Here is a 13,882-nt window from a genome sequence, read left to right as displayed (position 1 = left end):
CAAGACAAACACTGATGGTGTTTTTGGGGGGTTTTTTTTTGGGGGTTTTTTTTGCATGCCTGAGCAAATTGCTGCGGGTGCCGCGTAATCGCATCATCACCCGCGCTCACCCCCAAGTGACGTCTGAGCGGCGTGAAAAGGCGCGTCCTGCCGGTCGGCGCGCTCCGATTGATGGCGCGTTTCAGCCCACCCACCCACCACCCCCCGCGCCCCGCCCCGCCGCCCGGCCCCCCGGGGGGAAGGGACGCCGCAGCTGTGGCTCACCGTACGTACGTACGCTCCCCGGGTCGCTCGGTGGGTGCGTCTAGCTTGTGTACGTCTGGAATTCGGTTACATTCGCCGAGAAATCCAAAATGTAATCACTATATGTACCTGTGGGGGATTAACGTTCATTTAAAAAGCTCCGACAGGGCGGTTGCGGATTAATTCTGTTTTTTTTTTGTTTTTTTTCTTAAACCGTACCGCAATCACACTATATCACGCCATATTAAGGGTTCGGGTTTGCTGTTTGTCAACCCCGGGCCTTATTCAAATGTGGGTTTCCGTCATTTATAACCGTTCATAGCGACGACGACAACCTCTCCGGACGCTCTAATGTTAACAGCTCAACTGCTGCAGCTTCTCTCTCCAATGCAGTTCAATGGGGCTTACGCCTCAGACGTAAATCTCCTTTTCGGCATCACGGCAACGTGTTGTCTTGTTATTTTTGAATTGCTGAAATATCACAATTTGTGGGAAAAAAAACCCCGAAAAGATCCTTTTTGCAATTGCTGCCGTGCGTCCGAAGCGTAACGTCGGCCGCAGCAGCGTGCCTGTGGAACTTCCTGTTTCTGCTCTCAGGAGCTGAATTAGGTGGTGCAGGACAGTCGAAAAAAACGAAACATATAAAATAGATTTGTTTGCGACAGTTGTTGGTCTGACTGTATCGTGAGTTTGTTTTTTGAAGGGGAGATTTAAAATGTTTCGTTGAGGCTTCGACGTTTGCCCCACTGGACTGCATTGAAGCCCGGTGACACGTTGCAGCAGAGTGGTAAGCTTCTCCGCAGAATAAACGGTGGGAACCTCGATGAAAAACCCCCCCAAAAAAACAACAAAAAAAACCCCACCTGGGTTCAAAACCAACAAACACCGACCTCATCCTTCACCGTCTTCCGAAACAGAACTTAACTTCCCTCCCCTCCCCAGCGCTGGAGCTTTTCATTTTTTATTTCGGATCCGTGAAGTCGACCCGCGACCTCTGCCGTGGGGGGAGAAAGGGCGGGGGCGGGGGGGAGTGGGGGGGCAGCTGGCGGAAAATATGCAATCTCTTCCTAAAAATCAATGCCACCCGGCCGGCAGGGGCGAGGCGCAACAAAACCCGCCGGCGTTTGTCGCCCGGACTTATCCTGTTGATCGGGGAGCGGAAACGCCGGGCGCCGTCGATACGGTTTGACACGTCGGGACCCGGACCCCGGCCGGGCCGGCGAAGGACGGGCCCAGACCTTCCCACGCCTTCCCCTCGGAGATCCACGGAGACTCCGCGGCACGCGGGGGGGGATCTCTGGGGCTTTTTTTGGGCTGTTTTTTTTTTTTTTAAGTCGCCCTCAAACTTCCCTGAAAAGTTGTCCGGTGTTTTGAACCTTATCATGGAGAAAAAGGTTTAATCATCCAAAAGAAGCACTCAAAACACTGATATTTGGTGTAGATGTGAATCGGAACATGAATAACCAGAGCTTTGGTGAAAAACGTATCATTTTACATTACCATACTAGATAAGTATCATAACATTAAAAAAAAAAAACGGCTAACCACAAACTGTCTAAGTGAAATAATAATAATACAGTAATATAAAAAATATACTTAAGAAATAGAAAGATTGCCGCTATAATACACCCCAAAATGAACTTGAAGAAAGAACAATTGAAAATGTACAATAACCCCAAAAAATTAACAATAAAAATGAATAAATGAATAAAAATATGGTATTATATGACCAGTCATGGAAAATACAAAGGCTAACCACATACAATTTTACGTTTAATAATAATAATAATATAGTAATTTGAAAAAAAGAAAAAATGGCAATATGTGATAAACTTAAGGAATAGCTGAAAATGTGCTGACATGCAATAAGCCTCAAAATGATCGAGAACATCCATTCCCAAATGTAAGAATGCCGCGGCCCAATTAGAAATCTGAGAAGACGAGATAAAAGAAACGATCCGGAACCGAAACAGGTCCGATGAATGAAGAGCAACACGTCGTTTAGATCCCGTGGCTTTGTTTTGTTAGTTCTGATTACTTGTTTTTAAATGTAAATAGTTAACCCTGAATATGTTATGATCATTTCAAACTTCATTACAAAACCGTGAAAAATTAAAAACCCAATTTCTCCCCTGTGAACGACCACTCGCGTCCCCACCTGCTGTGCCTTCACGGCCCACACGCTGGGAAACACTGGACGAGAAGATAGAAAATAAACCTATAAAAGATGAAAGATGAACAATATCAATGAACCCAAAAATAAGAATAAACGCATCAGTACCACAGAGCATGTTCGGACAAACTAGCAAGAGGTGCCACAAATTTGAATTAGATTTGATATTTTGAAAATATGTTGAAAACGTATCTAAAAGAACATTTCCAAAGGGGTTTGTGAACGAAGGAGATGTTTGAATTCTGTGCATGAGCTGCTCAAACCTGCCCAAAACCTATTTTTACGTTTTATTTATTTCTCAAGTTTTGGACTCTCAGTTGTTTTTATTTTTTTATTCCCAAATCTCTCTCTCTCTCTATCTCTCTCTCTCCCTGTCTCTCTCTCTCTCTCTCTCTCTCTCTCTCTCTCTCTCTCCCTCCCTCCCCCCCTCTCTCTCTCCCTGTCTCTCTCTCGATCTCTCCTTGTCTCTCTCTCTCTCCCTCTCTCTCTCTTTCTCTCTCCCTCCCTCTCTCTCTCTCTCTCTCTCTCTCTCTCCTTCCCCTCTTTCCCTCTCCCTCTCCCTCTCTCTCTCTCTCTTGCTCTCTCTATTTCTCTCTCTCCCTCCCTCCCCTCCTCTCTCTCCCCGTCTCTCGCTCTCTCTCCCTCCCTCTCCCCTCTCTCTCTCTCCCTCTCTCTCTCTCTCTCTCCCTCTCTTTTCTCTTTCTCTCTCGCTCTATCTGCGGGAGCTTTGATAACTGATCCCCTGCTTGGGTATCTCCGGTGTCTCTGATTGGTCGATCTTTTCTTCCCCACCATCTTTGATGCATCCTCACATCTCTTGTTGGGGCCTTTTCAGATTTCAACGGGGGGGGGGGGGGGGGGGGGGGGTGCTGGATGACCGCGCACGTGACCGCGCACGTGACCGTGCACGTCTGACCCCTGATGTCCACTTGTGTCCGCACGCTGGCGCCGCCTCAAGTTTTATGAGGCGACGTCCAGACGTCCAGGAATCCATCATCACAAAGTGCAGGATGGAGCCCGGGGAAGAGCTTCCCAGAACCACAACCAGATTTCGGCTTTATTGGTGCGATTGCAAGCATTTTATGTTATTATTATCTATTATTTATGTTTTATTGGTATGATTGGTATGTTAAGTGTGGTTACACGCGCCAGGAATTTGAATTTGACTCTGGGTTTGTCAGCGACAGAACAAACAGAATGTCGAAAAATTTAAAAGTCATTATAAAAAACATGATTATAAAATATAAAAATTCTAAATTTATGAATATATAATGCAAAATATTAAAAGTGAAATTTCCCACGTTAAAAACAAATATTTGTTCATACATTTTTTTAATAGTCATAGATATAGAAGTAATAATAATAAACAATAATAATAACAATAATAGGTAATCTAGAATTTATTATTAAATTAATTCATTAAAAAACTTGCCATTTAAAAAATAGTAACACAATGTAAAAAAATGTTTTACCCATACGAGCAGCATATTCATAGATGTATTGATAGATAAACAGATAGTGAAATATTGAATATTATGCATGCATGGAGAGCGGGTGAATGCACGGTTGTGCAGGTCTGCGGCACAGACACCGTTAAACACTTCTTAACATCTTTTTCTCGTCAAATCCACGAAAGAAAATGTCCTGAAGGAACGACGGCCGGGATAGAGATTAAGTTGAGCAACGTTTCCATGCCTTAACTTAGTAACTCGGTAAATAACAACAACTATGAAAATATACCTCTTGATGTTATTTTTCCCACCTGCAGGTCAGACTCTGGGGCCAGGTTGTGCTCCCCGGCATGATTTCCACGGCACTGCGGTCTCATCCGCCGTGGATGTGTGTCATCAATTGTGTTTGCTCGCAGGTTTTTTACGACTTTTAAAATCCCATGCATAACCCCCCATATTAGCATAGATATAATGTACACTGTTATTATCACATTACTGCCAGAACACCCACCTGCTTATTCCCCCGGGAGCCGCCCCCACCCCCCACCGCCTTAAATGTTGATTATGTCGTAAAAGTCCAGTTCATTAGTTCAGCTGAAATTATGTTTCGCGATTTTTTTTATTATTTCTTTTAGTATTTTTCATGGATCGTCTCCTCAGTTAAAAAGAGAGTTTGATGGGTCGAATTTAAATCAATGCATATTAAAAAGAACAAGTACGTTAAATCTTCAGTCACCAGAATAGGCTATTATTATTTTATTATATCATTTCATTATTTTATATATATATATATATACTGTATAGAATTTCAAAAACCATGAAATACAATAGTTTATTATACAGAGGGTACAGTAATGGCGATGATGCTGGGTTATGCTTCTTCAAAATAAAATAAAATTATATATTTTATTCCAAGAAACATAAGTTATTATTTGTCTGAGAAACAGCGATCAAACTGCCAACAAATAAACGACCAGCACAGACCCATCAATAACCCAGTTATTGATGATACTGTCAAGTCCTTGGGGGCGTGTGTGTGTGTGTGTGTGTGTGTGTGTGTGTGTGTGTGTGTGTGTGTGCGTGTGTGCGTGCGTGCGTGCGTGCGTGCGTGCGTGCGTGCGTGCGTGCGTGCGTGCGTGTGTGTGTGTGTGTGTGTGTGCGTGCGTGCGTGTGAGATTGTAATTTTCCTGGTGGCCAGCAGGGGGCAGTGTCTCCACTCCGTGAACTGCGTTAAATGAACCAGAGCAATTAATGGCTTTGTAGCAGCTTCTTTTTATTATTATTATTATTATTATTGTTATTATTATTATTTATGAGGGTTACTGTGACTGACATTCTCCTCCGGAGGGCTCAAGCATCAAACTCACATTAGGACGTTTTCGGCCGTACTCTGTAAGTGGCAGGTTTTGGGTTTTTTGGTTTTTTTTGCTCCATTTCTCTCATTCGAGCTGACTTATAGAATTATGTTTCGTGATTGCCTTCTGCTTGGGAGCTTCTGCAAAGCTTTGGGGGGGGAAACAAAACAAAACAAAAAGTTAATCATCACAGGGAATTAGCACCGCGTTGTCGCCCGAAGCAAGTTTGCTCAGCAAGAGCTTAATTGCGCGTCATTGTTGCGGTATGATACGAGTGTGAAGCCTCCTCCCGTTTTGAATGGCGTCGTCTCTGCCGTCGACGTGCTCTCCCTCACTCGCTGTGTCGCCGATCGGTGGGCGATGAGTTGGAAAAGCGGCAAAAAATAAATAAAGTGGTTTTCCGCAGACCAGGTGCACCGAGCCCTGGCTTATGGAGCGTCGTAGGAGGTCGCGCCTCCCCCGTTCCATCTCCTATCCCTCCCTCCCTCCCCCGCTCCCTCACTCGCTCGCTCGCTCGCTCGCTCCCTTGCTCCCTCGCTCGCTCGCTCCCCTCGCTCCCTCCTCCCTCCCTCTCACTGAGGGCAGCGGTACTGTCAGAGAGAGGGAGCAGAGTTCTCTCTCGTCGGCTCTGCTTTCCGAGCGCTCGCTCCGTCCCCGTCGTCTCGCGGCGGACAGAGGAGGAACGGGGTCCCGGGGAAGAGGAAGAGGAAGTGCCGCGCTCCACAAGATCGCCCCGGTTCTCCCGGAGTGGAGGGGGGGGCGCTCCTCATTGATCTTCCCCCGAGTTTCTCACTTCCGATCGCCCGCCTCTCACGGCAGATCGGGGGGCGGAGAAGGAGGAGGGGGAGAGAGCCGCCGTTGGCCTTCGAGGACCTCCCTGGTTCCTCTGAGTCGCCTCCTGGTGCCCCCTGGGTGTTCCCGGCGACTCCGCCTGGAAAAAAAAACAACAAACGGACGAAGAAGAAGGAAAACAGTTGAAGGCGAAAGAGAGAGAGAGGGATTGACAGAGAGTCGGCTTCTCCTTCATCCCGTTCGTCAGAATTCCTTCATCTCCGAGCAGAACGAGGGACTCAGACGAAGGGAAGAGCTGAACTTTTGGACCCTAAATGCCCCGGTTCCGGTCCCTCTTCTGAACGTCTCGGTGACTTCATCCCGTTCCGGAACAAAGGACCAAGAAGAAGGGACCCTCCCCGGTTCCCGCTGAGCCTTCTGGCGTTTTTTTCAGAGGTTCGATACCGCAAAACCCAAGCGGCCTCCCGCCCCCGGAAACCCGAGGAAAGTCGCGCGCTCAGCTCCACACCTGCTCCTGCTCCTCCTCCACCTCCTCCTGGGGAGTCTTGGTCCTCACCCCGGTCCCGTCCTCTAACTTGCTCAGACTGGATTTAGGGAGTCAGCGGCCGGCAGGCGGGTGCCGGGAGGGCGCGCCGGGCCCCTGCGTTTGGGCGGCGGCGGCGGCGACGGGCGTGGAGGCGCAGCAGTGGGCGCCGCTGGGGAACTGGAGCGGCCCTGAGGCCCCCGAGGAGGCCGGCTCCGGCTCCGGCTCCGGCTCCGGCTCCGGCTCGGGGTATGGTGGCGGCGGCGGTCGGGAGTCGGCCGGCGAGTCGGGCGGAGCCATGCTGAGCGCCATCTGGGAGACGGAGGGCCTTCAAACCGTCGGCATCGTGGTGCTCGTCTGCGCCTCCATCAAGCTGCTGCACCTGCTGGGGCTGATCAACTTCTCAGAGGGTAAGACGAGTGAAAAGACGGACAGAGAGAGAGACGGCGAGAGGGAGAGAGAGGTGGAATAGAGCAGGAGAACTGGAGGTGGAGCTGGGAGGGGAACTGCTGTTTTCCTGGCGGAGAAGCAGTGCCACTGAAAGTCCCCCCCCCGTCCCGACGCGTCTCCCTTCCCCCGGCGGTAGTTTAGTCTCGGCCGTTGTTCCTTTGTTTCTTAAGCCCCTTTAGACGATGACAGCGCTGCTGCCAAACCTGATGCGCGAATCCAGGTCGCTCGTCTTTCGGTCCCGACTCTGTTGCCGGAGCGGATGAGATAAGTGATGTAGAGAACGTGATTGGGAGTTTGTCAAAGGTGTTGTGCAAGGATGCCTCTTGCTTGTCTCCCTTTTAAGCCTCTGAGTGTGTGTGTGTGTGTGCGCGTGCCCGTGCGCGCTAATGAATGCCTTTTGCCGGAGGAGTAATTTGTCCCTTTTTATTGCGGACGCTTTTTTGGAGAAGTGCCTTTTTGGCACGGCCGCAAGGCGCTCAGCGTCCGGGAGTCGGTGTCCGTCGCCCGGGCGTTTGTTTTCTTGCCGTTTGTTTTTGCCTTTGTAAACGGCCGTCGCTCTGCCGCCGAAACTCTCTGGGGGGAAAAAAACACGCCACTCGATTCCCCAGGAAGTCAGGCGTGTTTTCGGGGGAAAGTGCACCCCGTCACTCGCTACTGCCAACCGAGGGCGGAGCTAAGTTCACCAGGCGCAAAGTGTCTCGGGGGTCAAACCGGAAATTATGTGGAGCTAGTTCTGTCGGACAACTTGACTGCGCCACATGCTTCCACGCCCTTATTTGGCTATTTCTATCTATCTATCTTTCTATCTATCAGTCTATCTGTCTGTCTGTCTGTCTGTCTACCCGTCTGTTTATCTACCCGTCTGTCTATCTACCCGTCTACTTATCTATCTATCTATCTATCTATCTATCTATCTATCTAAGCCAGCTGTCATTGTGTTGATCGGTTGCCATGGCGCCGTGTAGAGCGCTGTCCGCTAACCGGTGTGATATGCATCTGGCCCAGCGACTCAAAGGCTGTGTTATTACCCACAATGCACCTTTATCCAAGCTGGTGGCTGTATTGCGGCAGATATTCAACTTCAAGCAGAGACTTTCAAGAGCGACCCAGTGACCCACTGCGGGAAGCGGTGGAAAAAAAACGCCCGAGTCGTCAATTTTTTTCCGCAGTAAGTACAGTGTAGGTGCGTTTTCGTCAAGTTAGTCCAACGAGTCGAACTTTATCCCGTCCTTCCCGTGAGTTCCCAGCTTCCCCCTGAAATCACCGTTCCTTATCGACGACGCTGCAGTTCCACTTTGGGTGATTGCCCGGTCCGATTGCTTTGGAATCGAAATAAGTCCTTCGTTGTCCAAAAAGGGTCGCATTCCGCCGGCGTGCCCCGCCCTGCAGGGGCTGAGTGACATTCTCTGCTCAACGATCACTTCTCATCGCAACAAAAGTTAAGAAGATGCACTTTATTTTATTTGCTTCTCGGCGCCCGGGGCACATGTCCTCGTGTTTGAAATGCGTTACATCACCGTTGCATCACCGCCGGAGCTCTGTAGCGAAGTGAAACCTGATAAAAATGCGACTTACTCACCCTCCCTTTTATCTCGGATGTCTCAAAACTGAAGTCTGCATCACCTTTGCAGCCTTTTCCCAATTGGATTTCCACATCTGACGGGAGGATCAACAAGGCAAACAGCTTGATCCCCTGAGCAAATTCACTTATTTGGTGTGGAATCTACTGGATAAGTGGATTTGCTAATGAGGGGACCAACCTGCATGCAACCGCCATGATGTGGCTCGTTTATTCAAAATTAATTCATAAAAAATATATATATTTTAATAAAAAAAAAAATATATATATATATATATATATATATACATATACATAATTATTATTTTTTGTGTTTTTTTGTATTCTTTATCCTTGGATATTACGTTCATAGTGGCGTTTATGTGCATACAGAAGATTCAGCAGTTCAGCAGATTCAGGCTCACAATATGGCAAATGGGCCGTCGCCATTATGGTTGTACATCCATGTAGTCTTAATTGTAATTGTACATACAAATAATCATGATTTACAATTTAAATAAACAATTAAAATAAACAATTTAACCATTAAATATTTGATGTTCAATTCATGCCTCATGTACAGTTTATGTAAAATCTACTGTTGTCTGTGATTGCGTTGCCCACGGAGCAAGACAAGGGCCACGGTGACCAAAAACAGATGTTTATCTTTTCTCTTCACATTTTGCTTTTGGAGCCTTGTGCAGGGCTGCCTCTGTCGTCGGTGGATGAACATGGGCGTGAACGGTTGAATTCGGGCGTTAAGTGGGTGTATGTGGGTGTGAATGGGTGAATTTGAGGCAAAATCGACAAGCGCCTTTGTGTCCTCGGTAGGTTAGGTTGTACAAGCTATGGCCCCCGACATGCCCACATGGTCACCTACTGCAGAAGAGTATTTTCTTGGGCTCTCTCTCTCTCTCTCTCTCTCTCCCTTTCTCGGATCCCTTTCTCCAGCCCAACGCTACTCACCCACTCTCCTCCACATCTGAGCCATTGGTGCGTTCTGCCGAGTGAGGCCTCAAAGCGCGCCGGCTAATCACAGTGTCACACCGTGATAAATATTCCCCTGATGCTGTCAGACTGCAGGTAGTCACATGGCGAGCGAGGGGAGCGGTTCCAACGCCGCGACCCAGAACGCGTCTTGGTGAGGAAAACCATCCGACGAGGCTGGTGCCTTTGTCCTCGTTGGGGATTTATCGCCGGGGGATACCGCTTTGGTGTGGTTTGTCACTGTTATCCGTGGGATTAAATGTCTCAATGTCTGTTCACCTGCGTCGGGAAGTCGTGTCAGAACATCACTCAAATACGTCACGACAGTACTGTAAACGTCTCGGTGTGCTGTCTCCAATTCATATTTCAACACCGGTTGGGGATTTTCGCGCCCACTTTCGGCCATTAGGAAACACATGCAACAAATGGTCCAAGGCCGTCCCGCTGGCGATCCCGGCGACCCCCCGTCGGGGTCCAGCGCCCCAGGCTGGGGACCGCCGACGTCGCGGCTGAGCGCCGAAGATTCATGGGCTGCCGCAGCGGTCGAACGCCGCTCGGAAACGTTCCGCTTCATATTCAGCCATTTTCATTGACTCCCATCGTCAAGGTCGCCCACGTCTCTCTGCTGGGAAGCAGTTTGGCATTTTAAGTGCCTTGCTCAAGGGCAAATACTTTGTCTGTTGTTTTATTTATTTTTAGGTTTTTTTTTGGGGGGGGGGAGAGATACAGGAGTACAAGGAGATCACTTTAATCAGTCTCCTTTCCCTTTAAATGCAGGAAGCAGAAACGTTGTGATGTGAACGCTGTTATCGCCGTTTTGGTCAATCCTTCAAATATGAGTGGGTGTGAATGTGCCCCGAACCCGGACCCCACCGGGCGGGGTCACCAGCCAGAATCCCTTAAAAAAAAAAAAAAAAAAATGTTTTTGATAATTTCAAACCTGCAGTCTCACCTGTGGATGCGAAACGAGCCCGAATGACCTTTCCACTTCAATCTGCTGACATTCAAGAGCGGCGTGACGGTGATTCAGCCTTTCCGTCCTCCGCAGAGCGTAACGCGCAGAGAATTCCCGTACGGGTGCGTTTGTTTATCCTTGTTCCTCGTAGGGGGCCGCTGAGCGAGTTGAATCGCTGTGGGGGTTTTTCTTCGGGGGGGGGGGGGACGGTTCTGCATCTCGATGAAGGATCTCCCGTGCGATTACACCCCCGTCCAAAAAAAAAACAAAAAAAACGGCTTTAGTAGCTTTTAATTATTCCAGATGACTGCGTCCGTGAAGGGGCCTCTTTGCTCCTCCGCCGGTACAGACGCCCTCCCCACCCCCGCGCACATTAGCGGCAAATTACCGCATTGACAGCGTGTCCGGGGGTCATTAAGAAAATAAAGTCTGGAAAAAGTGTTCACGCCGCATCACTCGAGTGAAACTCAAGGACTTGCATCAAATGTGATTTTTATTTATTTATTTATTTATTTGGGCGTTAAATTGTTTGCTTCTCAAAACCCAAATTTGCATACATTAATTTGGGAAAAGGACACTCTGCCCGTCTCCGGGGTAAAAAAAAAAAAAATGGAACACAGTCTCACGCGTTTTTCTTTGCTCAGTACCACGACATTTCTGATAAATCTGTGAATTGGCCGTTGAGAAGGTCTTAAAAAGGTGTTAAATAGAATTTTCGGAGACCCCGATTGAGAACGAAAGCGGCGACACTGTTTGTGTGCGAGTGTCAAAGGGGTAAAAACACTAAAAAAGAACAGAAATACTTGGGCTCCGTCGTTCATCCATCTCCTCAGCGGGGTCGTGTTCTAACTCGTGACGCCCGACTCGCAAACGGATCCGCTCGTGCCGAGCAAATTTCAAATGAGTCGTTTGTTCATTCGTGAGTCGGCGACCAAGAGTGAATGAATCTACGACTCAATCGGCAAAATCCGTACCGAGTGCGACGGATTCCACCGCAAATTATTTTGACAGAAGTCATTAACTTCTGTGATTCACGCACACATAATAATTTCCATAGAATGGGGCTAAGTGATTTGAGACGAACACTTTGCGTCCTTCCGCCGAAATCAGTCATTTACACAGAATATAATGTCTCATCTGACTGGCGTTAATCGGAAGTCCTCCCCTGAGTTACACCAACCCAACCAAACCGGCCAAGATTTTTTTACCGGGGCGACTCGTCGGGAGCCGGATCCCAAAAAGGAGTCTCATCACCAGTTTTAACTGCAATTAAACAGAGCGGGGACACAAGCCGGCAGTGGGGGAGGTGGGGGCGGGAGGTGGGGGAGGATGGAGGACGCGCCCTGTCGCTTTGGATTAGGCACGAACAAACAAATATCACGCAGACGATCAATACGGAGCAGCTTCTCCGCTAATCAATGGTGATAGAAGCAGAGTGATGGGTGATGATGAGGAGGAGCGATGAAGACGCTCGGTAACAGAGCTTAAGGCAGATCATGTTCTTAAGGATCCACTTAATTAAACGGGCCCCGCCGCTCCGCCCGAGGTGCTTTTTAATACTGGTTTTAACAGTGAATTAAATTCACAATAATTAATATAACAAGCATATAATACGGGGGGCACCATGGGTCATTCGAAAATCAGATGCATGGATAGTTGAGTGAATGGAAGGATGGGTGGATGGATATATGGATGGATGGATGGATATAATTGGGTGGATGGATGGATGGATGGATAGTTGGGTAGATGGATGGATGGATGGATATTTGGGTGGATGGATGGATGGATAGTTGGGTAGATGGATGGATTGATGGATAGTTGGGTGGATGGATGGATGGATGAATAGTTTGGTGGATGGATGGATGATGGATAGTTGGGTGGATGATTGGATAGTTGGGTAGATGGATGGATGGATAGTTGGGTGGATGGATGGATTGTTGGATGGATGGATGGATGGATAGTTGGGTAGATGGATGGATTGATGGATAGTTGGGTGGATGGATGGATGGATGGGTAGTTGGGTAGATGGATGGATTGATGGATAGTTGGGTGGATGGATGGATGGATGGATAGTTGGGTAGATGGATGGATGGATGGATGGATATTTGGGTGGATGGATGGATGGATGGATAGTTGGGTAGATGGATGGATTGATGGATAGTTGGGTGGATGGATGGATGGATGGATAGTTGGGTGGATGGATGGATAGTTGGGTGGATGGATGGATAGTTGGGTAGATGGATGGATGGATAAATGGGTGTATGGGTGGATAGTTGGGTAGATGGATGAATGGATGGATGGATGGATAGTTGGATAGTTGGGTAGATGGATGAATAGTTTGGTTGATGGATGGATGGATAGTTGGGTGGATGATTGGATAGTTGGGTAGATGGATGGATAGTTGGGTAGATGGATGGATGGATAAATGGGTGGATGGATGGATAGTTGGGTAGATGGATGAATGGATGGATGGATGGATGGATAGTTGGGTAGATGGATGAATAGTTTGGTGGATGGATGGATAGTTGGGTGGATGGATGGATAGTTGGGTGGGTGGATGGATATCTGGGTAGATGGATGGATGGATGGATATCTGGGTAGATGGATGGATGGATGGATGGATAGTTGGATGGATAGTTGGGTGGATGGATAGTTGGATGGATGGATAGTTTGGTGGATGGATGGATAGTTGGATGGATGGGTAGTTGGGTGGGTGGGTGGATGGATAGTTGGATGGATAGTTGGATGGATGGATAGCTGGATGGATGGATGGATAGTTGGATGGGTGGGTAGTTGGGTGGGTGGGTGGATGGATAGTTGGATGGATAGTTGGGTGGATGGATGGATGGATAGTTGGGTGGATGGATGGATGGATAGTTGGGTGGATGGATTTATGGATGGATAGTTGGGTGGATGGATGGATGGATGGATGGATAGTTGGATGGATGGATGGATAGTTGGATGGATGGATGGATGGATGGATAGTTGGATGGATGGATGGATAGTTGGATGGATGGATGGATAGTTGGATGGATGGGTAGTTGGGTGGATGGATGGATAGTTGGGTGGATGGATGGATGGATAGTTGGGTGGATGGATAGTTGGATAGTTGGATGGATGGGTAGTTGGGTGGATGGATGGATGGATGGATAGTTGGGTGGATGGATGGATGGATGGATAGTTGGATAGTTGGATGGATGGGTAGTTGGGTGGATGGATGGATGGATAGTTGGGTGGATGGATGGATGGATGGATAGTTGGATGGATGGATGGATAGCTGGATGGATGGATAGATGGATAGTTGGATGGATGGGTAGTTGGGTGGATGGATGGATAGTTGGATGGATAGTTGGGTGGATGGATGGATGGATAGTTGGATGGATAGTTGGGTGGAT

The 13,882-nt window shown here is 48.2% G+C and overlaps 1 protein-coding gene across 3 annotated transcripts in view; it reads left to right on the top strand.

Moving 5' to 3' along the window:
* kcnip4a (potassium voltage-gated channel interacting protein 4a) overlaps window positions 1–13,882 on the top strand; it is a gene marked incomplete at its 5' end in the record, with an annotated part of 112,034 nt that overhangs the window by 74,909 nt on the left and 23,243 nt on the right. Inside the window, one exon of one of the 3 annotated variants that reach the window (XM_080023726.1) lies at window positions 6,836–6,947. The exons of the other annotated variants lie outside the window; for them this stretch is intronic. Coding sequence (XP_079879852.1) covers window positions 6,836–6,947 — 112 coding nt within the window. Of the gene's footprint in view, window positions 1–6,835; window positions 6,948–13,882 lie in introns of those variants that run through there. 3 annotated transcript variants of the gene reach the window in all.

The sequence above is a fragment of the Zeus faber genome (genome assembly GCF_960531495.2).
Source record: "Zeus faber genome assembly, chromosome: 22".
Classification (NCBI taxonomy): domain Eukaryota; kingdom Metazoa; phylum Chordata; class Actinopteri; order Zeiformes; family Zeidae; genus Zeus; species Zeus faber.
Note: the sequence above shows the minus strand (reverse complement) of the source record. Positions and strands in the feature narration are given on the sequence as shown.